Source organism: Engystomops pustulosus, chromosome 2 (assembly GCF_040894005.1).
Source record: "Engystomops pustulosus chromosome 2, aEngPut4.maternal, whole genome shotgun sequence".
Classification (NCBI taxonomy): domain Eukaryota; kingdom Metazoa; phylum Chordata; class Amphibia; order Anura; family Leptodactylidae; genus Engystomops; species Engystomops pustulosus.
Window position 1 is genome coordinate 80,897,057 of NC_092412.1, and position 26,417 is coordinate 80,923,473.

At 41.0% G+C, this 26,417-nt stretch overlaps 1 protein-coding gene across 5 annotated transcripts in view; it reads right to left on the reverse strand.

The window, feature by feature from the left end:
• KLF12 (KLF transcription factor 12) overlaps nucleotides 1-26,417 on the reverse strand; it is a 169,517-nt gene that overhangs the window by 122,082 nt on the left and 21,018 nt on the right. The window contains exon 1 of one of the 5 annotated variants that reach the window (XM_072135339.1): nucleotides 14,537-14,650. The exons of 2 other annotated variants lie outside the window; for them this stretch is intronic. Coding sequence is in view for 1 of the 3 variants with exons in the window: in XM_072135335.1 (XP_071991436.1) it covers nucleotides 14,367-14,451 (85 nt within the window). In the remaining 2 variants the exon portion in view is untranslated. 2 more of the 5 variants (XM_072135335.1, XM_072135337.1) reach the window with 2 other exon arrangements.

The following is a 26,417-nucleotide window of genomic DNA, read 5'->3' on the forward strand; positions in this document are numbered from 1 at the left end:
TTTTGGCCACCACTGTATATAAATCACCTGATGTGAGTCCAATGATAGTAATCGACATTTTATAGGTAAATAGGTGAGATTTCACATAAAACGTGAAATGATATAAAGTATAGATAATATTCTGCCGCCAGCTGAATGGGGTAAAAGCAGATAGCAGGTTTGCTTTAACCCCTTAAGGATCAGGCCATTTTCATTTTTGCATTCTCATTTATAAACTAAAAAGTAAAAAAGTTATGGGGAGTGACAGAGGTGTATGGGAGCTTGTTTTCTGCCCAATAATTTGTATTTCCTAGTAACAGCATTTCATATTCCTTGAATTGCAGAAAAAGTGCATTTGCTCCATGTTCTTGTGATCACAGTCCTTACGGCTTTCACTGTGCGTTTAAAAATGACACATCTACTTTATTCCTTGGGTCGGTACAATCACGAGAATATGACATTTATATAGGTTTTATTATGTTTTTTAAAAAAAACTGTAAAATTCTAATTTTAATCTAGTAACAGAATTTTAATGGGCCCAACAATTAATGATGATGTAAAAAGTATGCTGGAAAATGGACTGACCCACTCTTGGTGGTGTAATAGCACGGCAGCAGATAACTTGTAATTTTATACAAACATGAAATCGTAGCCGGACGCACTGGACATAAAGTATTAGATCAGTCTGCACGGGAAGTAAACAGAAGAGTGAGAATCTTAAACCAGACAAAAATAGATTGTTACTTAAGCATATGCGTTGCTACCTTATTGAGGGTTTATTTCAGTTTGTTTTTGTTTTTTTAAAGCCTACCTGCCATAGACAGCTTATTTTCTGTATAATACTGTGCACACAAATGTCTTTAATCCTAATCCAAGTAAACAGAGTGAAGGTGCAGTTTCTGAACAGTGCTAGAGTGGATAGGAAATATGTTAACAACAAATTAGAAAGGGCCACTGTGCTATGATAGTCGCTTATGGCACACATATGAGGCATAAGCGAATGATAAGCAGAGCCCAACTTCTAAAACTCCTACCAATTATCAAGATCATGGACATTGTACTATACTAGTGTAGCATATCATATTCAAGAGGTTTGTCATTCAATCCTGTGTTCTATAAAATGGTTTGGCGATAAGCAGGGTGTCCCACAGCTTGGTGCAACATTCTAGATTCTGTTCTCCTGTAGCACTTGCTGCAGAATTGCAGACAACTCATTCAATTACCTGTTTGAAAGGTTTCCGAATTTTAAAGGAGTTTTCCCACCAATCTCTCAGCTACACAGAGATGAATGGAGCAGAACGGACATTCACGGCCGTCTGCTCCATTCATCTCTGGGAATGATGAGGGGTCCCACTGAGATACCTCAGACACCCCCATTCTCATAATCTGTGGGGCTCTCATCACGGAGATTCCTACCAATCAGCAACTTAATTGGTGGGGAGACCCCTCTAAAAGGTTTTGAGTCACCACACACTGTCTGCCCGTGATTGTTTACATGTAGACACCACACGGCCCGTGAAGACTTGCACATTGGGCTATGTACAGTGAGATCCTTCACCCCTGCTCTCAGCATTCACAGTGCAACACAATCAATAAAGAAACTCCAGTACAGCTGGAAAACCTTAAAAGGGAACCTCTTACCAGTGCTATTTTTTATCAGGGGACATGTTTCTATATACAAAGTACTGTGTGTGTTATACACTCACCGGCCACTTTATTAGGTACACCTGTCCAACTACAATTTCTAATCAGCCAAGCACAGTACGTCGAACTTTGAGGCAGATGGGCTACAGTAGCAGAAGACCACACCGGGTGCCACTCCTGTCAGCTACAGGAAACTGAGGCTACAATTTGCACAAGCTCATCGAAATTGGACAGTAGAAGATTGGAAAAACCTGGTCTGATGAGTCTCGATTTCTGCTGCGACATTCGGATGGTAGAGTCAGAATTTGGCATCAACAACATGAAAGCATGGATCCATTCTGCCGTGTATCAATGGTTCAGGCTGGTGGTGGTGGTGTCATGGTGTGGGGAATATTTTCTTGGCACTCTTTGGGCCCCTTGGTACCAATTGAGCATCGTTGCAACGCCACAGCCTACCTGAGTATTGTTGCTGACCATGTCCATCCCTTTATGACCACAATGTACCCAACATCTGATGGCTACTTTCAGCAGGCTAATGCGCCATGTCATAAAGCTGGAATCATCTCAGACTGGTTTCTTGAACATGACAATGAGTTCACTGTACTCAAACGGCCTCCACAGTCACCAGATCCAATAGAGCATCTTTGGGATGTGGTGGAACGGGAGATATGCATCATGGATGTGCAGCCGACAAATCTGTGGCAACTGTGTGATGCCATCATGTCAATATGGACCAAAATCTCTGAGGAATGCTTCCAGCACCTTGTTGAATCTATGCCACGAAGAATTGAGGCAGTTCTGAAGGCAAAAGGGGGTCCAACCCGTTACTAGCATGGTGTACCTAATAAAGTGGCCGGTGAGTGTATGGTGCTTAAAATACAGTAAGTTAAACTCCCAGAGAGTAAAATTTCATATGACAACTTCCGCCTGCTCTATAATATATTCCCTGCTCTCCTTGGTTCCAGTCCTTGCCCTCCCCGATCAACTCACAGAAGACTATCGCTCCCTCAGTGCAAGGAGAGGGTGTGGACAGGGGTGAACCAAGCCTTTCTGCTGACTGAGGCGAGCCATAGAGAGCCATAGAGAGATGCCCCCCCCCCATATATGTAATAGTGTCAGGACCAGATCCATCATATTGGTTTGGTGTGAAAATAAAGCAATGCAAAATGCATACAGCATACCATGTAGTATAAAATGCTTACAGCATACCGCCATGTAGTATGAAATGCATACAGAGTGCCGCCATGTAGTATAAAATGCATACAGCGTACCGCCATGTAGTAGAAAATGCATACGGCATATAGTATAAAATGTAGACAGTGTACCATCATGTAGTACAAAATGCATACAGCGTGCCACCATGTAGTACAAACTGCATACAGCGTGCCACCATGTAGTACAAACTGCATACAGCGTACCGCCATCTAGTACAAAATGCATACAGTATACCACCATGTAGTACAAAATGCATACAGCGTGCCGCCATGTAGTATAAAATACATAGAGAATACCACCATGTAGTATAAAATGCATATAGTGCACAGTAAAGTAGTATAAAATACATAGAGAATACCGCCATGTAGTACAAAGTGCAAACAGCTTAGTGAGAGGAGGCAGATGTAGCTGTGTTGAAGTAATCACCTAAACCAGTGATGGCGAACCTTTTAGAGGCCGAGTGCCCAAACTGCAAACCAAAGCCCCGCTTATTTATCACGAGGTGCCAACCAAAAATTAAAGCAGTATCTAATTGCTCCCTGTTCAACAACTTTCAATCATATTGGCCTCCTGAGGACAGCATCACAGTAGAAAGATGGAAATTTTCATAATTTTAGCTTCTTTCCAGTTCCCCTCTGGGGCCAGCAGGAGGTCCTCCAAAAATAATTCGACCCTGTCTAATTCCCCCTCTTCCTACAGTCCCAAGTAACAAAGCAAGTATCAAAATATGACTGAAAGCAGCATCTTTTAAGTTTCTTGGAACTGCAGGAAGATTCTTTGAGTCTTGTCTGGTGTGCTGGGTTGATGGCACGGGTGCCCACAGAAAGGGCTCTGAGTGCCACCTTTGGCACCCGTGCCATAGGTTCGCCACCACTGACCTAAACTCTGCTGTCTCCACTATATATATATTTATATTAAAAAAAAATATATATATATATATATAATTATATATATATATATATACACACACACATACATATATATATATATATATATATATATATATATATATATATATATATATATATAAGGTTCTGCCTTGTCCTCCACTTGGGGGGGAGCGGAGGGGAGGGGTGGAACGGAGTGGAGGGGAACGGGACGGATGGAGGAGGGAGCGGAGGGGAGAGGAAGCCACCCGGAATGCAGCGGGATGTGCCCCCACCCCCTCGTCCAGCAGGTGAATATAATTCAGCACTTTTTCCCCACATCACAGTCATGTTTGCTTTTCCTTCCTTTCTGACAGCACAGTATCAATACAGCACTTCGCTTTATTGTCTGTAAATTGAGAACACAATGCCACTGCTACCTCTTTGACAACTGATACCATACAGCATGAGAAGCATGGTCCACTCCTCCATTTCTTACCCCCATGGTACAGTTCTAGTTCATTGTGTAAGAAGCCACTGGACAAAGCTTGCATGCTCAAGACCAGCTCTGCCCTCTGCATCCATGTAATAGAGTGCAATAAGGAGCTGACTGATTTCTATTTTACTATCCACCCTCATACCATCATACGTGTCCTTCTGTTCACAGCCATGCTCCCTATGGTTGTGATGTCACAGAAATTGGAGAAATTGGAACAAGAAAAAGTCAGTGACCTGCTAAAAAAGAAAACTCAATTTCGATTTATGGAAAACCGCTTTAAATCACAAATACATGTGATGATTATCAGGCTAATTATAAGAAATAAACATCCTTACTATACTATACGTTTACAGCACACCTGTCTGCATCGTAGCCATTTGTCGCGGCCTGAGTTTGAAACTTTCTTACAAGTGCCTTAAATATTTTGCACCAACGCATTGAGCAATGCTTCGTGTCAGGGTACAAGATTTAGTACAGATTTCAGTAATAACCTTTGACATACTTCTATACAAAAATATTGCCAAGCCTAAGCTGGGTTTCTTAGTTGCTCAGATACATAGATTTATTTTTATACAGATAACATATAACGGTGATCTTATGGTAACTACCCATTGGATCACTTATTAGTGATCTGCATACAGACATGCAGAGAATACACACTGAATCTTCCCCGCATGCCTCTCACCCACCCCCAGCGCTCAGTATGAGTGCTGTATTCAGGGGTGCTGTGATTATATCAGCCCCCTGTCACAGTACAGGAAAGAGGTGTCAGTGTGACAGGCTGATAATGCAGATGGCACTGTGTGCAGGTGATCATAGTGTCATGTGAACACGCAGCTTTCCTCTGCTGAAGCTCGCAGCCATAGCACTCATGTGACTAGAAATTCAGTGGCCTGTAGCAAGTAACTATGCTCACCTGACCTATCGGGACCATGCGCTACAGCAGTAAAGGAACATGAGCCAGATACAGCTCAACAGGACAAAGAGAGAGGGTAAAAAAATGCTTGTACATGTGTCTATGACGCCTGTACAAGTGTTAATGCGACCTCTGCTCTGTAAAACAGCTTTTATGAAGTTTATGAAATGTAAAAACTAAATCAGGGGCAATTTGACATTTACAGTTTTTTGGCTAAATGAAGGTATTTTTTTTTTTTTTTAAATGTACACACTCTCAGTGGATAAAATACCAAAACACTCAACAATGTTTGATCCAATCCTCCCGAAAAAGGGAAGGTGCGCCAATCAGAGTAGATCTCTATTGTGACTTTATAAAGACTACACAATTTTTGGGGGGCAATTTGAACATAGAAGGGGTTTTCTTTCTACAACATTAGTTTGTTCTTTGAAAAATTCTTCAATTTAGTGGATCTTATTGATGAGATTTTATTAACTCTTGCATGTATGGAGGAAAAGAAAATCATCAATTCTGTTTTTGGATTTTTTGCATTTGTTTGGGCTGTTCACCATATTGGTTTAAATAATCAAGTCGTTAGATAGCATAGTCATCAAAAAACCTACCCAATATGCATATATTGTAAACATAAACAGTAGAATTGGATAGGTGAAGTCCTATATCTGTAGTACCAACACACAATAGCCAATATATTGCCATATACCGTATATACTCGAGTATAAGCCGACCCGAGTATAAGACCCCTAATTTTACCATCAAAAACTGGGGAAACCTATTGACTTGAGTATAAGCCGAGGGTGGGAAATGCATTGGTCACAGACCCCCCCAGTATGTAGCCAGCATGCCCCCAGTAGTATACAGCCAGTCCCCAGTAGTATACAGCGCTGCCCCCAGTAGTATACAGCGCTGCCCCCAGTAGTATACAGCGCTGCCCCCAGTAGTATACAGCACTGCCCCCAGTAGTATACAGCCTGCCCAGAATTTTAAAAAAATAATAAACTTATATACTCACCCTCCGGTGGCCCCGACGTGCAGAGCTGCTCCCCCGATGTCCGCGCGGGTCCTCTTCTGGCTTCCGCGCCTGTGTTCTATCTTCTCTAACTTCGTGCTGGGCGCCGCCATTGTTCTCCCCTGGACGGCGCTTCTTATGATGCGCTGCTGCTGACGTCATACTAGGCGTCGTCCGAGGGAGAACAATGGCAGAAGTCGGGGGAGCAGCGCTGCACGTCGAGGCCACCGGACTGACTGTATGACTCGTGTATAAGCCGAGGGGACGTTTTTCAGCACATTTTTTGTGCTGAAAAACTCGGCTTATACACAAGTATATACGGTAAACTATTTTAGTCTCTTAGGTGCCAGAGAGATCAGAAAATTCTGTAAATCTAAATAAGGTTTTAGCTCGGGTCTCTGCAATTCATTTTACAAACACCATTCTAGGGAAGAAAAAAAAAAAGGTTCCATGTATGAACTTACCCTGAAGCCAACCATACACATGAGAAAGGTGACAGAAGGCATCTATTTTTACCAACTTCCCTGTAAACATACATGCTTGACTAGCTATTCTCGAGTGTGCACGGCCGGCTTCAGAATCAGTGCTGTGTATATTCTTAAATAGTGATGAATACTTGCCAGCTAAGCAACCTGGCCCAAAAAGGGGGCTCGGCTTCTGGTAGCTGTGCCTGAAAGTGAAAGTTGGTAATTATGCTGGACACAATAAACCATGCTGCATGCTAATGTGTGTATACCGTATTTTTTGGACTACAAGGCGCACAAAAAATCCTTTGATCTTCTAAGAAATCAAAGGTGCGTCTTATAGTCCAGTGCGCTTTATATATGAACCGTACTTACAGACAACAATTGCCTTGAACTGTACACAGGTCTGCCACCTGCTGGTCATTTATCCTTATAATCAGGTGCGCCTTATAATCCAGTGCGCCTTATATATGAACCTAGATGTTTTAGAAGACATTTATTGATATTGCGCCTTATAATCCGGTGCGCCTTATAGTCTGAAAAATACGGTAGATATAATTGAATAAACCAGAATATGACGTATGAATGAATGTAATTTTTGTAGTACAGAATCATGATTAGGAATCTAAAGTACAACACCATGTATCATGTTTTCTATTCTCTCAACTAATTCAGGCAAAATATTGTTCTCTTTTAGTCAGTGCATGGTAAATTAGTATTAAATATGCAGAGTGCATCTCTGTTTCCCATGTGAAACATACAATATTCTATCACAGTTTTCTTATGGAGATGTATATTACCTGAGGAAGTGTGTGTGTGTGTGTGTGTGTGTGTGTATGTGTATATATATATATATATATATATATATATATATATATATATATATATATATATATATATATATTTATATATATTTATATTACAACAGAAGAATGAAACCTGTGATACTATGTATTACTATGTAAAAGAAAGTCCAAAGTATTTCAAAACAAGGACAAAGAACAAGCGAAACTCCAGAGTACATAGGTCAAATGGCCTAAAAATAGATATCTTTCCAGCAGCCGGGTAAAGAGAAGAAAGTGAAATGTATAACCTGGGAAGAATAGCATTGGTAATATAATACAAGAGATCTCCTCTCGCTTTCTCTACTTACCTTCTTACAAGTCATTATTCCTACCATCTATGAAAAGAGCAATGTGTAGCGTGGACACAGGAACTCAGCACATGATATTACAATAACAATGGACACTGATCCATACAAAGATACATTATAATTTTACAAAAAAGCAATTAAGATATGGAAGCTTTCATATCCGGCTATGATAAAAGCATAATGTTTCCATGTTGCCTGGTAAAAGACTCTTTAGCACTACATAATACTGACCCTGAAGCCCTAAGTAATAGAGCATAGATGATGAGAGTTAGGTAATAGATCAGGGAACTTATCGCAACTGAGCTAAATAACCAATAACTGTTTACTTCTTCAAAATTATGTTATTGTGTCTTATGAAGATACTGTATGAGGAACCATTGTGCACACAAGACAAAGAGAATCCAAAACAAGAAATAGTCCTGACTACAAATCTACCTGTCCCTCAGACAACTTTTAGGTTTCAAACAAAACAATCTTTTTGTGAATACTAACCATGGAAACACAAAGGTTCATAAACATAAAACAGCAGGAATTTTTTAATCTAGAGTTCTTACAGACTTAATTCACTTTAGATGCATTAAATTTGTTGTTAAGGTACATCTAGTCTTAAAATAGGGTCAACATATTCAGCAGTGATGTACTCAAAAATCACCAAATCTGTTGTCGAGTTGAAAGTCTTGTCACAAGGTCCCCTGCTGCGTATACCATGTCACAAGGCCCCCTGCTGCATATACCATGTTATCTACAAGAGAACATTCAGTACTCCAACAGACAAATGAAGCAGTGGCATTGCCAATATCTCGCACCAGTAATGGTGCCTTTGATATCTTGGCAATAGGGCTGAGCATGTTACAGGTCCCTTTTGGAATGACGGACCGCTAAACCATTCTACTTCTGGGTCAGTTTCCAGGCACCCCATTTTAACTCACTGGTGGAATTAATTCAGTGCTTGTTAGACAAGACTTTTATGTTTTTGCTACCTGTGCACTCTCTCTGCTTTTGTTTTTTATCTTACCCTTTGCTTGTACCTTTGACTATTCTTGGACTTATGATTTTGTACCTTGCACCATGTTGGTTTTGGCCCGGGTTGCCGAACCTCACCATTTGTCTCTCCATCTTTCATTCACTGTCTTTCTGCTTTGTGCAGGAACCACCACCCAGTTTTCACCTGTCATTTTAAAGTTTGATGTAAGCACGGGGCTTGCACTTCTTCCCTGTCTTGAATTGTTTTCAATTTAATTGAGTATAAGGGGTCCCAACTATTTTATACTATCTGTTATTGGAAATAAAGAGTTACAAAAAAGTTACAACTTGTCAATATTACATTTGGCTTTTAGTTTTAAAGCCACATTTATAGAATTGGATAACAATGAATATGATCTAGTGTCTGTACTTTAAGGTAATAATGCTTTTTGGCCACAATTTGGCATTTCAAATCATCTATTTACTTTGTGGAAGCGCAAAGAACGCTACAGAATTCTATGTGGAGGCTTACAATACGTTTACATTTTTGACATAGGCCTCGACTGGTAATTGATTGCACACATTTTATAAGTCAGGTAAATGTGTGCACCAAGACGTTTCAAGGTGCTTACAAAATAGTACGATTTACCAAAATATGCCACAATTCTTGTGCAATGACGTTTACGACTTGCATTCAAAGGTAGTGTAGTTTCACAGAGAAATGGCCCTTCCCTAAGCTGGGGTATAGTTTGCATGTGCACCTAAATCTTGACATATTATTTTACCATGAGCAGAGCCTACAAAAAGATGGTGTTAAGAAAGACCAGACATTCTTAGGCTATCACAGCCGTAGCCGGTAGAGCATACGGTAGTGCACTGGAGAGGAGGAGGGGTGAGCGCTGCTCTCTCCTCTCCATAGGATACAGCACCACACGGCCTGCCTTTTCCCCGTGTATGGTACGGTACCACACGTGTGACAGATAGCGGGGGGCTATGAGGACATGCATCCGGCCGCACGTATACATCATCAAACAGCGTGTGTGAAATGGGCCTAAAGCTCTCTGTACGTAAACATGCTTTATCCATTATGCTGGCCAGATCCCACTGAAGTTCCGTCAGCAGACTATGACGCAAGGACTTGCACTTCGTGGAATCTGACCACTGCACAGGTTTGTTTTTACAGGAGCTGTATTCTCAGCTGGACCATACCTGGATGTAGAATACGCCCAGACGCAGGTGGGAGGTGAGTGCTCCTCACCCTTCCCCTCTCCATAAGAAGGTTGGTGTGGGCAATAACATTGTGTGGTGGGCACAAAGGGAGAAAGGCAGCAATCCAAACCGTAGAGGAGAGAGTTCAGATGTAAGATGCACGCAGGGTCCTGGCACTCAAAAAAACCCCTATGTGGACATAGTAGTTGGAGAAGACCACAGCACCTGAGGAGTTAAATTCCAACGAGTCTTTATTTACAATTCATCAGGCATAAAACAGCAACGTTTCGATTCCCATCCAAATGCTTAATAAAGATTCAATGGGAATCGAAACGTCGCTGTTTTATGCCTGATGAATTGTAAATAAAGACTCGTTGGAACTTTACTCCTCCAGTGTTGTGGTCTTCTCCAACTATTGTGTGGTGGGCAATACGGCCATTCAAATGGATGACCATATTGGCCACTGAAGTGAATGTGGTTGCATGCTACCCATATAAAAACTGTTAGAGTATGGGTAGCACATGGCCAGAAAAAAAATGCAAGTGTGCAAGGGGCCCTAAACTGAGACAGATTTACTATCCAGCATGAGAGTCTTTCAAAAATCTGGTTGAGTATATATGTCTAGTCTAAGTTTCAATTACTTCTAGGGAGCATTACTAAACCTGCTTCAAAGAACGTAATGAGAAAACAGCCTTAGCCTCTTACACATCGGCACTGTTTATTTCCATTGGGTCCTGTTGGCACTTATCCTGCAGTGAATCAAGCAGTGCATGATAAACACCAACAGCATCTGATGAACCCCATTAATTATAATGGGGTCCATCTGGTTTCCATCATAATCTCTGTAATTTTGATGGAATCTGGGACAGAGACAACACAGATGTGGGCTCAGCCTAAAGAAAACCCTTAGTAGAATATGTAATTTTAAATGACCTTTTTAACGATCCTTCAATGAAAAGCTGTACATTATGCTGCGCTTACACCCCTGTCTGCAACTGTCTCCTATGCTCATGAAAGTGCCAAAGATTTGCAATATACACAGAAATGTAAAAGCTAACTGAATATATACCGTATATTCCGGCGTATAAGATGACTTTTGAAGACAGAAAAATCTTCTGTCTGGTCTGGGGTCGTCTTATACACAGGTAATTGACCGCCCGCCGTGTATTCACGGCAGCGGTTGGGTCGCGCTGCATGGAGAGGGCTCACGGGCTGAGCCCTCTCCATAGCCGGTAAGTATTTGCTGCATATTGCAGCAAAGGCTTACCGGTAACACCTAGAACCGATCGCGGGTGTTTTCACAGCGATGGCTGCCCCGTGACATCATCGGGGGCGGCGATCCGTCTCCATGGTAGCCTATTTCGTTTTAACCCCTTCATTACAATGTGCTGATAGCACATTGTAATGAATGAGGAGGAAAATCCCCATATACTGCCATACTGTAGTATGGCAGTATATGATAGGATCGATCAGACAACCTAGGGTTAAAGTACCCTAGGGAGTCTGGAAAAATAGTAAAAAAAAAAAAATTATAATAAAAAAAAACCTAAAATCACCCCCCTTTCCCTAGAACTGACATAAATATAAATAAACAGTAAAAATCATAAACACATCAAGTATCGACGCATCCAAAAATGCCCGATCTATCAAAATATGATAACGTTTTTTCAATGCGTTTAACCCCGTAACGGAAAATAGCGCCCAAAGTCGAAAATGGCACTTTTTTCCATTTTGAAAAATATAAAAAAATCTATAAAAAGTGATCAAAAGGTCATACAGTCCTAAAAACCCACAGCTCCGTACACCAAAGTATAAAAAAGTTATTAGCACCAGAAGTTGGCAAAATCAAAAAAATAATTTTTGTACAGGAGGTTTTCATTTTTGTAAATGTATGAAAACATTATAAAACCTAATTTGGTATCCCCTTAATCGTACCTACCCAAAGAATAAAGTAGACATGTCATTTGGGGCGCTCAGTGAAAGACATAATATCCAAGCCCACAAGAAAATGGCGCAAATGCATGTTTTCACCATTTTCATTGCATTTGGATTTTTTTTCCCGCTTCTGAGTACATGGCATGGAATATTTAATAAAATAAAAATTTAAGGTACAGTATGGTAACATTTACAGTAAAATGGACGATGGTAATGTTGTTGTATGCCTTATGTTTATGAGCGACAGTTTTCCTGCTATATACCTGCATGTCATAAGAATGTAAATTAAAAAAAGGACCATGTTAAATTCAAATCTGTTTTTTTTTTTACATTTTTACCGGTGTTTTGTATGCGTTGGAAAAGGGGTAGTCTTATACGGCGAATATATCTTAAACTCTATATTTAAACAGGAAAGTAGGGGGGTCGTCTTATACACCAGGTCGTCTTATACGCCGGAATATACGGTAGTAATTTTTTTGCATTGAAAATGTTACTATAAAAGCATGTAAAGTTAAGGTAAACCTAAAACGTCATGCAATTATCTTGCAGATCTACCAGCACACTATAGGCTGTCATTTATGGCAACCTGTATTATGTTGACAGAATAAAGATAACACAGCCTGTAAATAAAGGTTTAGTACAAGGAATTTAAAATGGTCTCCAAATTCCATTGAGGTTTCTATGGGAATGTTCCTAGGGATAAAATCTAAAGTACATGCCCAACAGTAAATGCATAAATTATCTACTAACATAGAATATCTATGTTATTCATTTCATGTGCATGCAAAAAAAATTTAAAAAGCCATTATGCAGTTTTTTTTACAAGCCATTATTAGATGAATAGTTTCAGCAGATCTGCAGTAAAGCAATGCACATCTATAGAGTTCAGAAAAAAGCAATATGCTTAAGACTGTAATTATTCAGCCAGTGAACAAATTCCCGTAAAGATCGCTCCTATTAATGGCAGCCATATTTTGTAAACAAACACACGTTGTTGAAGAAATTCCAAGCCATCCCAGTACAAGGTTGGATTTTTATTTTCATTTCAGCGGCATATGCAATGGAATGAGTACGCCGTCACATGGCTCTGCACCACATACAGATATAGTAACAGATCCATGACGACATGGACTTGGAGAAAGAGGAATGCAGAAGTCACAATGGATTAGCCCGGTGACGTCTCCCTGACTGACAGATGTCTGTGTTGGGACTAGCATTGCACATGCCTGTATTGTAAATGGCTCTTTTCTTTCTCCATGACAGGAGCAAATGATGAAGAGGAAACTATCTTATAACCAATAGCTATTCGTGCTAAACAGATCATTAGTCAAGACTACTAAATACCCATCCAGCACACAGACAGCCTTTAAATATCTCCAAGCAAGCAGCGATGTTAAATGTCCTTTTATCCAGATTACAGATTTCTGTCTGTGTTAATGCTTCATACTGAACGCAGCTTTTAGCAGCTGACTATAAGCAGCTAACACTAAGGTGATCAGCCAGAGCTATGTAGCAAGGGTTTGCTTTCTATCTGGATACTGTCCATTGCCTTGTAATGGCTCTTTGTACAGTCTATACAAAAGATGGGGGCTCAGTCAATCCCCAAAATGTACAATATTTCCATTGCTCTCACCTTTTATTTTCCCCCCTAGTTTGACATTACGTCAAAGCAAAGCCAACCCAACAACTTCTGGCTGGCTGAAAAACATATCCTTGGATGAATATTAGAAATGATTTTCATGATGTCACCACAGAGCTGAAGCAAGTCATGCAGATAATGCTGTGGTCATAACCAATAGTGATCATTAATAAGCCACAACAAGGCTAAGCAGTGCAGGATATAGAAATGATAGAGAGAATATTTCCTATATTGTATACAAATGTAATGACACAGAGCTAGGAACAGGATTGTTGATACATTTGTAGCATATTCATTCAATATAGATAAACATATTTAGTAAATAGATGCAATATAATTGGAAAGCCAGAACAGTGAAGAACCTTTCTTTGCACACAAAAGGAGATCACAGATCATGATGCACCCTGCAAATCCACAAGCCACCAACTCATGTCACAGGGTCAGTCCTCAGTGGTCTCATTACAGAGCCAGGACAGGCGGCAGCTGCTCTTTGTATAGTGCTGCCTTCCCATCATATATCAACATGCAAACTTAGAAGCTGCCAAGTCAGACTAGCTCCAGTGTAATTGAGAATTACAGCCATAGGCCAGCCCTCCGACTACTTTTATGAGGCAAGTGACAGTTGTGCATCATTACTATGCACACAATGATGAGTAGGGGGAGGGGTTGCTTATGACAAGCAGGTCATCAGCACTTTCTTCCAAAACACAACAAGAAAGTCCTGAGCCCCCAGTGACCACCACCTAGGGGTAAAGGCAGTGACAGATATAGTGATGTGATCGGGGAGGACCGCAGTGATGACACAGGTATGGAGCACATAGACGATGACCATGTCTGGGGCACAGATGGAAATGGTAAGAAATGGAAGAGTCACAGACCTGAGTAGAAGCTGCAGAGCAGTAGGAAGGGTTTCGTGTGCCTTATAGAGAATCCCCTGTCTGTGCCTTTCTCACACATACACATACAGAGACTCCCTCAGCTGCTCAATGCAGTTCTCAGGAAATGAATGGGGGCACACAGAGAACTGTTGTACTTGCAAATGACTTACCGGGATCACGTGATCTGCTAAATCTAGGGTGGGCCAGTGGGTGGAGGCTTCATAAACAAGAGAGGACAATATACTGGGAGCATTAGCAGCGTGCATCGAGTTACACGGGGAGCCCCAGCCTAGGGGGATGCGGAGGGCCCACGGCGCCGGGCCCTGCTTTTCTGCGCTGTTCTGTGCGGGCTTGTGGGCTCTATAACACTGTATATATGTGTAATACTGTATAAGAAGCGGCGGGAACCTTCTCTCATCACTAAATGCCACATATCCACTGACAATTACCTCAGCTGAGCACTCGCTGCTGCGGCTGTCTGAAACCCCCTTTTTTCCTAGTGAACCCCTCCCTGCTCCCACCCTGAGGAGTAGGAGGCTACACCCACAGAATGCCCGTGTAGATGTATCTGCGGGAGATGTCAAGGCTATCCTGCTGCTACTGCTGCCCAGGCACACTGTTATATACCTTATAATTCTCACACTGTTATATACCATGTAATTCTCCTTTCAATATTATAAGGGGAAAGTGTGATAAAATGACATGAAGTAAATATAGGGAGGGATGCACAGTTTACCTGTATGATGAGACTCATAACCGGGTGTATGCGTATAGCACAAGTAATAAATGGCGCGGACCCTCCCTATATGTGTAAATGTAAGGTTTCACACAACAATACTGTATTGGTCTTTAGACCAGTGCAGAGTACAACTAGACAGTTATCTGCTGCGCCAGAGTATCATGGGGGAGATGTATCCATCTGTCTATGCCAGAACACTGGAGTCATTTGCACCTGAAATGCAGTACGTAGAGACGTAACTAGAGTCCTTTGGACCCCAACATTCCTAACAGGGCCCGCTGTAACCGTGTTCTCCATTACTGCAACAAAAAAACAAAAACTACCATCATGCAAGAAACAAAAATCATTTCTACCCTGCGCCAGTGTTAGTGATATATTCCTCTACAGCAGATATCTTGGACCAAGAGAACCAAACAGCGGCCATTTTGGTTTTAGCCAGGGGTCACGCCGGGGGTCAAGCACCGTCCAGCTAATGTCATGATTCAAACTTCATTTTTATGTAGCCTGTTTGCTCGCCTGCCATCTTCTCCTTGACATTTAATGAGAGGCAAGTCTGTCCTTCACTCTTATCCTATATTTTTGCTCTTGCACCTGCTTATCTTATGTCTTGATTCTTCTTCTCATGGCAATTAGTATAAACAAGGCCTCTGAGAAGAAATAGTTTATGATTTATTAACCTTTTCGGAGAATGTCCTGGTAAAATTCATTATTGCCAATAGCATTGCAGTATTCTATCTCCTTGTCACACCCCCTTTTCCTGATGACTCTGTATTTGATATATGCGGCTGAGCGCTAATAAAGTGGGGAGATTCTATATTTACTAAGAGACTTGTGGACTAGAATCATAATGGAGTCCTCCTTCCAGGCTTCCTTCAGTCACAACCCATCTCTGTGGACTGTGCATCAAAATTGATAAATGCCCCACATTGTGTCTGATGCTCGGTGCAGTATAAGACTGATTGAGGTGTTATTTGCACCTCCTATTAGTTGGTCTAGTTTGATGCACCACACTATTAAATTTTCTGGCACATGGACAAATCTTCTGGTGCACAGGCTATATTCTGTCTGGTCACACCTCCCAGTTCCTGAGGACATGCACCTTTAGCAGAGAAGTCATAAAACTGTTTATAAATGGTCTAAAACCTTCAGTAAATGTGTCAAATAGCAATTCAAGTGCAAGTGCACTGTAGTTTACTGGCATAGACATATTGATACATTTCCCCCATTAACTGAAAAGGTACTGCACCTAAAACCACCTCAAAACTGATTGCAATACATTAATAAAGAAGTCTGTATATAATTCCGAAGAGCTTCTTTATATAAATTATAGGCATTTTATTACCAGGATTGTATCCCATTAAACTACTAGTAGTAGTTAGGTAGGGTATGAAAAAAACTTTCTAGAATTCTCATATTTTGGTTGAGATTAGTCAAGTTTAGAGGCTGCAGGGGGAGTGTCACTTCAGATCCCCATATCTATGGCACTGTAATACCTGGAAACATGGTGTTTGGTTTCATATGAAAGATAGAAATCGCATCAGACTTGTGGCTCCCAGCTACAGAACTGGAGATACAGGCAGTTAAAGAAATAGGTGACTATTGGATCTCCATCTGTAGTTCTCCTTCCCAACTGTCTTTCACTTTCTGCATCTCTGGTTCTGTAGCTCACTGAACCACAATCCTGATATGTGATATGAAAGGTAAGATTCATGGTTCTAGGTGCTATACAACTGAAGATAAAGGTGTCTGAAGTGACGTTCTCACTCCAGCCTCTAAAAGTGACTCATCTCAGATAATGTGACCGTTCTGTGCTTATTTTCACATGAATTTTATAGGTAAATGCGTGACATTTCACATAAGGATTCTAGAGAGGACATTTCATAATCTACTTAAGGGTTCTAGTAGATTAAGGGCGTAAATTCTGATGCCAGTGTCCCCTGGTGACAGGGTGTGGCATTGGATATACAGGCGGTCCCCTACTTAAGGACACCCGACTTACAGACAACCCATAGTTACAGACGGACCCCTCTGCCCACTGTGACCTCTTGTGAAGCTCTCTGGATGCTTTACTATAGTCCCAGGCTGCAATGATCAGCTGTAAGGTGTCTGTAATGAAGCTTTATTGATAATCCTTGGTCCAATTAAAGCAAAAATTTTGAAACTCCAATTGTCACTGGGACAAAAGAAAAAAAAATTGTCTAGAACTTCAATTATAAAATATACAGTTTCGACTTACATACAAATTCAACTTAAGAACAAACCTCCAGACCCTATCTTGTATGTAACCCGGGGACTGCCTGTAATGTTATAAGTTTAAGGAAAAGGATTGCTTTATATAATGCAGCTAATATAGTGGACGGTGGCATATTTAATACATTTTGGGGAATGTTAGTAATGATATAGTTGCTGGAGTTGCTTTATGTTTTTAATTAAGGGTGTCAGTGTGTATATTCTTATTTACAGACAGTCCCCTACTTAAGAACACTCGACTTACAGACGACCCCTAGTTACAAACGGACCTCTGGATGTTGGTAATTTACTGTACTTTAGTCCCAGTCTACAATAAACACCTATAACAGTTATCACATGTGTCTGCAATTAAGATTTTTTGTTAATCCCAACATTTTTAAAATTCAATTGTCACAGAGACCAAAAAGAATTAGGCTGGGGTTACAATTATAAAGTATACACTTCAGACTTACATACAAATTCAACTTAAGAACAAACCTACGGAACCTATCTTGTACATAACCCGGGGACTGCCTGTATTCAGTTGGTAGTGTACATATTCATACTATATAATAATTCATGTAGGGGGTATTGTATATATTTTATGTAGGGGTCACTGTGATAGGGAGCACAGTGTAGTGTTTACATTTATATATTATTAACTAGCACAGTGTGGGACACTATACTGTAAGTGATGGCGCTATTTACTGGCTCATGCAGTGTGGAGATGTGCCGCAAGGAGTTGAAGACATCTGGTAGTGATTTCAGGAGAAATAACTCACAGCCCAAAGAAGTTATTACATCGTTCTGCACAAAGTTCTAACAAAGAAGAAATGTAACCTGTGATGGGTCCCCCAAAAAGAAGACCAGGGCAGCCAGACTACCACAGAAGAGGAGGTAGTAATGGTGACTGATATACACAGTCAGGCAGTTGTATGAAGCACTTGCGCTTGATGTTGGCCCTGACCCTTTGCTACGGCCTCTTGATATATCTCAAAGGTACATGTTGAACTGTTTTTGCTCTTCAACCTGCCACAGGCTATAGTGCGCAGGCGCAGGAACCCATCATCCCACTTGGAGGCCCTACACTGCCCCCTTCCCACCTAATGAGCACAGAGGGAATAGTTGATATTCCCGAGTCTATGCTTGGAATTGCAACAAAATCATGGCTTGTATGACGATATGCAGATAAATCCCCCCCATTAAGTGACGTTTATGTCTGTGTCTGTTTCATGGGACTATTGTAGTCCATGACACAAAGGGAGGCAATTATCAATGTTGGGGCATGCCCGTGTTTTTTGTGCATAAATTTTGTGGTAAATTACACTTTGATGTTTTTTTGGGAAACTAGAAGCGCAAGAAAAGGACCAATGTAGTACCGCCGATACTTCATAAATAAGGCGCTACAGACGCAGCTAGAAAAGAAAACAAAAAAAAACCTGTCTGAAAGTCAATAATAAATGCCCCCCAAAGTCTTCTGCAGGTTGTACATCACCGGCATTCTATGGTGGAACCAGCTGAGAGTTTCTCATGGTGTGGATTTCAGCCTTGCACAAAACCCTTTGGGCTGCAGTTTTTCTTTTGGGGTGTTAGATTTGCTATAGTCTCATCCACTACACTGCCACTGTAAAATCTAACATGTTAACCTCAGGTAATTACACAAAGGCTAACCCCTTGTGTTTTGAGTGTGGCCCTGACCTTAGGATATGTTATTATCTGAATTGGGGGCTTTATTTAAGATCTCTTTAGAAAATCTGCCCAATGATGATGATGAAAACCTTAACCCATGCTGTGCTATTTTATCTGGAAGTGTATAATAACTCAGGTATGGAAACCCATTAAAGTCTTTGAAATCAGACAAAATATTTTGGGCCAGCAGTTGTTTATATAGGATGGGGCAGCCCTGGCTACCAAATGTAAAAAAGCAGTAATCCATTTAGTATAAGACATTGTTCAGATTATACAGAATGGCCGCCACTGTGTTAGATCCATATGGCACCTAATGGATGTTTATGAACTTACACTTGAGCTGTTGAGGTTGACAAAGTTCTGACAAATGAAATGGTGCTTTACGCTCCTGTTTCTACACTGACAAAGGTACGGACTTGTCAGCTACTCTAATATTTGTTTGTAAAGAGAGTCTGTCAGCAGATTTCACTATACAATGGTCCAGGAGCATAGCTGCCTTTACACTCTGCTGTACATTGGGCAGAGCCTTTTGTTTCCAGCACCGTCCAGCATATAGGTTTCAGTGTCTGGAGGCAGGTCATCAACCTGCCAATTGTATATTGATGTCTAAGGGACCAGACAACCACTGTGATCACCATACCATAGTACTATGTGTCTAGTTTATTTGTTCCTTTGCTGGAACCCAAGATCTGGAATGTCCATCATCTTTGTCTCTGAAACTAGTAACAATATTAAAGACCAAAGTAAAAATGTTCTAGTGAGAAGTAGGGTTAGTGACTTTCAAACATTCAGGATTTCCTTTTTTTCAAATGTATCCCAGTCATATTGTGAAAGGTATATATAGTTTTACATTACATAATGATTACTTATAATATTTATACTCACAATGATGTTTCCACTCCAAATATAATAATTGTTAATATTGTAAAAAAAAACTAAACGGATGAGACCAAATAGTAGAGTAAATGTAGGCCCCACGTAGGAAAGTTCGTCCAATGTTTGTTGACAGTTGATCTAGATCTGCATTCCACATATTTGCACTTTGGCCATGGTACCCAGATCTATTTCCTGCAAGTCTTTTGGGGGCTTCGCTCATTACCATTCAAATGGCTTTTTCACTCTTTGGTGTCCTAACTTGGGAGCCTGCATATGTCTGACCCAGTTGGGGCCCTGACATTCCTAACACAACATTGGCTTTCCGCCCAGAACTACCAAGGAAACGGGGCAGGCAGAAATATCCCGAGCTACTGCAGAGACACACACAGGGTTATATACTGCGTTTATGGATGTTAATAGCTATATATTACATAACCTTCAGCAGTAGGACATAACAAATTAATAAAATGCCACAGTGACTACACTGCTTATGGTACAGCCTGTTCTGCTGCCAAGAAGATTCCTATACTAATCATAGGTATTTAGATGTTAAGGGATTTCTTCAACAAATCTCTTAAGATGGAACATTAACGCAGCTAAGATTTTAACTACGTACTTAGAATGTAATATTCTGGTTTGTGATATATATATATTTTTTTTAGAACCTGGGCATAGCATACATCCCTATACGTTCTGTGAACTGACAGTGCAGCATCTTTGTAACTGCAAGGTGATGTGTCTAATGAATTCCAAAATTAGAAGAGCCATAATACTGCTCAGCCTTTCCCTGGAGGCAATTTCCATTCCATGGAAGACTAATGGTTGCTTCAAGAAAGGCCAGTGCTGCATTTGGAACTGAGAAAGCCCAGTGTGCTGCACTTCAGATATTCTGCAGCTGCAGAGGAGGATGACAGAAAGACTGTGGTTTCTATGGGAACGCAGGATGCTGAGCACAGTAGCACACACTCAGGATGTTCCTTCCCAGCTCTGCAATTATTTAACCCTGTGTGTAGATGGCATCCATTAAAATATGTGAAATTCATTCAGATAGTATACACATACAGTATATGTTCTTTAAAGTGATTGGACCTCTCTCTCTCAACTCATAAAGGAATTCAGGATGTCTTATAGTGCATTTGCCATCCTTCAATATAAATACTGTAAAAATTAGGTTGTAGCAAGAATAATAGTTCAAGAAAACCTGTCTCCTCTACTGTCAAGACTGTATAAGTAAGAAGTAGCATGGCAGAAACATTATGTCAGCTCAGTGGTCCAGTAAATCAGCGATTCCAATCAAGTATTGTAGCATAAACTTTAAATAACAAGGAGTTAATCCAGGAAACCGAGTGTCCATCTGCAGAAGTCTGAGATCCGGTTCACTGTTGTCAATTTGTTTTTCTCGATATGGTAGAATAAGAGTTGAAGTTTTAAGAACCCTTTGTTTGCTGGATTAACTCCTTATTTTAAGAAGCAGTATTCCCCTTGAAAGTAAAATATTATGAGATATCTGTATAGTGATGTCCCTCTGTTATTTCTTACCCCAAGCTCTTAACATCCTGTTGTCAAGTTATTTCTATATCTCTAGCAGACATTAGGACCAATTTTATCAATTTAGGTGCAGCATCTGTGTTTTCGGTGCACAAATTGTGCTGTAATTTTCACTGGGATATTAGATTGTGGCACAAGGGGCTAATGAATTGGCACAGGAGAGAAAAGGGTTAAAAATCTCTCCACATTTATGAAGGTGAAATAGAACTCGGAAGACTGAGTGTGCACCACAAATTGTGCCATAAACAGTATGTCGAGAAACTAGAACTGCAGAAAAAGTGTCAGGATTTCAAAGTTGTGCCCTTAAAAGGGTGTGAGTGTTGGAAAAGGACAAGGACAAATATTGTCGCAGACACCTCATAAATAAATACCCTCCAGTGTCTTCAAAATAATTAATGTCCACCTAAACTGGCCAAAATCAACCACCTGTTCAATGCAGAATTTTAACATGTGATGTTGGGGCTCTGTCCCACTGTCAGAGACATCAACTCTGTTGGCTTCCTCCAAACGTCAACAGAGTTGATTACAGTGATAATGCAGAGAGCTGTGTGTAGCAGAGCTAGTCGGTGCAATGTTCCTGCCGGCTTCAGTATCATACAGCAGAAGGAGAGAATTGCGGAGCTGCTGCGGGGGAAAGGGGAGAGATGAGTATCTGTGTTTATATTTTTTTCTTGTTAAGCAGCAACAAGGCAAGAAGGAGGGCACAATATAAGGGAAAGCTACAGGGGTCGGGGGGTTCACAATAAGAGAATGAGCTGATGAAAGGTACAAAAAGACGCAAAATTTATTGCATCTTATCAGCACCTGCCATGAGGCAAGTTGAGAATATCACCTCGGGTGGTGCCCCCTGCTGGTCGGTGTGGGTGCGGCATTGCCAGGTCTGCTACTAAAAGTTAGGCAGCTAGGATGTGTCACTGTAAAATGTACCTGATACGGCAAATCCTGGCTGCCTGGGACTGCAGATTGAGAGGTCTAAAAGAGGAGGCTTTTATAACCATGCCTCCGTCCCCCTATACCCCCCACCTAGCAGGCTCATCTCTGCCACAGGAGGGAGATACTGCTGAAGAGAGGGAGGAGAATCACTGTGACTTGGGGCTATTCCAGTTATGCTTGTAAGCAGAGATTCAGAAGGAGAATGACATGAAAGGAAAGTAGCATGAAAGCTCATGCGTTCTGACGAAAGCATTTAAAACGCATGCATCACAACACCACATGTGAACGCACCCTCAGTGTCTGCATTAACCCCTTAGTGTTCTCTGTGTAGGGGCTCTCATGTAAAGGTCGCCTGTTATTCTTGTACCTGGCAGCTCTCCTTGTCACCATTAAAGTCCCTAACACACCTGACAACTGTAGTCAAATGTGGTAGAGCTTAGATGGACACATCGGGGCACATTTACTTACCCGGCCCATTCGCGATCCAGCGGCGCGTTCTCTGCACAGGATTCGGGTCCGGCTGGGATTTAAGATGGTAGTTCCTCCGCCGTCCACCAGGTGGCGCTGCAGCGCCGAAAATAATCTTAACGCCCCGGAATGCACCATCCCATAGAAGGTGAAGGTGAGCGCTCCCCAAGCGACACATTTTCGGTTTTTAAATGCGGCGGTTTTTCCGAATACGTCGGGTTTTCGTTCGGCCACGCCCCCTGATTTCTGTCGCGCGCATGCCGGCCCCGATGCGCCACAATCCGATCGCGTGCGCCAAAAACCCGGGGCAATTCATGTACAAGCGGCGCAAATCGGAAATATTCGGGTAACACGTCGGGAAAACGCGAATCGGGCCCTTAGTAAATGACCCCCATCATCTCTGCTGCGCCCGATTAACCAGCGCACCCAAAAAACTCAGCCCTGCTGCACCCTACTGGCCCAGCCAGCCGCACCTGAACAACTCAGCTGTGTTGCACTCGACCAACTCAGCTTTGCTGCACCCTACCAATCCAGCCCTGCTGCACCTGACCAATTCAACTCTTATGCATCCTAGCAACCCAGCTCTGTTGCACATGACCAACTCAGCTCAGCTGCTCCCATCCAACTTAGCTCTACTTACTCTTTTTTAAAACTCCATAGGGTACTTTAATAATAGGTTGTCTGAATTATCCTACCATATACTGTCTAACTATAATATAGCAGTATATGGCACATTATAACAGATCTTTAGAAAAGTCCTGGGGTTTTATAAAGACCCCAGGTTGTCATGGCTATGGATCATCGCTCCCTGATGACTTCATGTGGAGAGACAACCACAGGCAATACAGTGGTATCCACCGTGTTATGTAAAGATTAACACCCCCGGTTTTAGCAGTAGGTGTTTGCTGCAATATAATCCAACATCCGGTGTAGATGGATAGGGCTCAGCCTGTATGTATATATACTGAAATTGTGCATTTTTCTCCTCTATGGTAAGGATACGGTAAGGATTCAGATTCAAAATGTTAACTCTTTCAATATACAAGTAAAAAAAATCTAGTGTTTTCTTGAGTTAAAATGGAAGTTAAAAAATCCAGTGTTTTCTTGAGAAACTTCTGTTGAAGACAAATAACTCTACCCTTAAATTGTCCACGGCCATAATTAAAAATGCTAAACTTTAATGAGCTTTATCTGACTCATCTCTAGTGCTTCCAGGTTCCGGTCAGATGTTGACTGAAACCAGGGAAGTGCACCTTGGCTTTATTGGACATGTGTCTGGATCCCAGGGTATTCACACTTACCTGTGCAGACAATGGAAGTTAGTGATGGGCTTCTTAGTGAGTTGGATCATTACATAGAAATTACATTAAAAGAGTATTTACATAGGGAGAGGTTTTCAGATGATAAGCCCCTGTCATTCACTCAATAGAGCTGCCTTGTTTGTGAACGATCCATTATTAATGGAGTAGAGGGAGAGGGTACCGAGAGTAGAAGGCAGTGGAAGAAGTAGGGGTTGGTAGATTATAGACTTTTTTTCTATAAAGGTGGCCTTAGCAGAGATAGGATAGTGCTGTTTGGGAAACTGAGCCAGTACCCGTGGCTGTGGGTGCTTTGTAACTTTGTGGGTACCAATGCAACTTCAGGACAAAATATTGATTTATAAAGCCCAGAGGAATGACTGAATAAACTCATTCCAAATTGAGCTAGTCATTTACAATAAGTATTGCTCAGCAATGTGTGGGAGGTTGCCATTAGTGATAACTCATAAGACACACGGGCAGATTTTACTGTATTCAAGTGTAGATGTTTTGAGGTAGAACCAAGATTAATATTTATATAGCACCGGAGGCATAGCTATGGGTGCTATATAAATACAGCACATGGGGAGGGGCAATTACATTTGAGTAGGACAATGACCATATTGTCTTGTTTGCACTATTTATTTGGAGACGTGTGATGCATCTGAAAATGTAAAAAAGAAGTATGATGAAAGATACAAAAAGGAAGACTTCTCTCAGTATCCATTAAAAACATAGTCAAATTAAAAAAACATAATTCAAATAACCTCAATTTCTCTTAAATCCACATATGATTAAATAAACAAAATCATAAACATGATAGGTTTCCCCACATCCCCAAATTATTGTACTATTAAAAATTAAAATATTTATTTTATATTTTAAAATAATATTTAAAAACTAGCTGTAGCCCTCGGCATTGCCTGGGATAGTAAATAACAAAATATAATGGGTTAACAAAAAATCACAAAGACAGACATTTTATAATGAAAAATCATTCAACACAGATTCAACACAGATTAACAAAATAATAATCCAGTTATTGTGAAGTCATTTATCTGCACCTCCTTATAATGGCATGGATTAGACTGCAACTCTAGATGTGATTGGTGGGGCCATCACATATGACATAAGCGGTGCAATTTAACACATATCACCTCACACATAAGCTGCCTTATACTAAGAATGATAATGGCAGATTGATAATCCAGTCACAGCCAAAGCTATAGGCATCTGAGATGATCTAATGGTAAATAGATGATTGCAACGTTGGATGTGACTGAAGTATTACAGATGATATAAGCATGGTAATTGAGAACATATTACCTCATGTTACTTATTACCTCATATAACCTTACATATTACCTTGCATATTACCTCATACAACCTTACATATTACTTCACATATAGCCTCACATATTACCTCATATCACTTCACAGCTCACCTCACATATATCCTCATATCACCTTACATAGCACCACAAATAAAACCTCACATATTACCTCATATCACCTTACATATTTTCTCACATATAACCTCACCTATTACTTTATATCACATCATATATTACCTTACATATTACCTCACCTATAACCTCACACATTCATATCATCTCACATATGACCTTGCATATCACCTCACATATTACCTCATACATAACTCTCTGAGCACCCAGGCCATCACTCCAGGAAAGAGTCCTCAAGACAGTACTCAAAGCATTCCGAAGTAGCCCAGAACATGCCACACTCAATCCTATGAACAGGGGGCATTGTTTCACACCAAAAAGTCCATGCATTAAAATAATGATAACCCGGTGTAACCTGGCATAAAATAAGCCAACATATAGGACAGTGATGGCAAACCTTTTAGAGGCCGAGTGCCCAAACTACAACATAGACCCACTTATTTATCGCAAAGTGCCAACACAGAAATTTAATTTGTGATTTATACTCCCTTCTCTGTCACAGTTTTCATTGATACCATCACCCCGAGGACACCAATAAAGCAGAAAATAGTCCCAGGTAGCGCTGTCACTTTAAAATACCTGTGTGCACAGCAAGTCCTGGCTGTCTGGGACTGCAGGAAGATACCTGGAGTCATCTCTGGTGAAAGCCTGAGTGCCCACACAAAGGGCTCTGAGTGCCACCTCTGGCACCAGTGCCATAGGTTAGCCATCACTGATATAGGAGGTACAAAGTATGACTACACAGGTAAACTGCAACATATTTACCATCAGACTCTTATATGAATCTTGTGCAGCAGAAGACTGT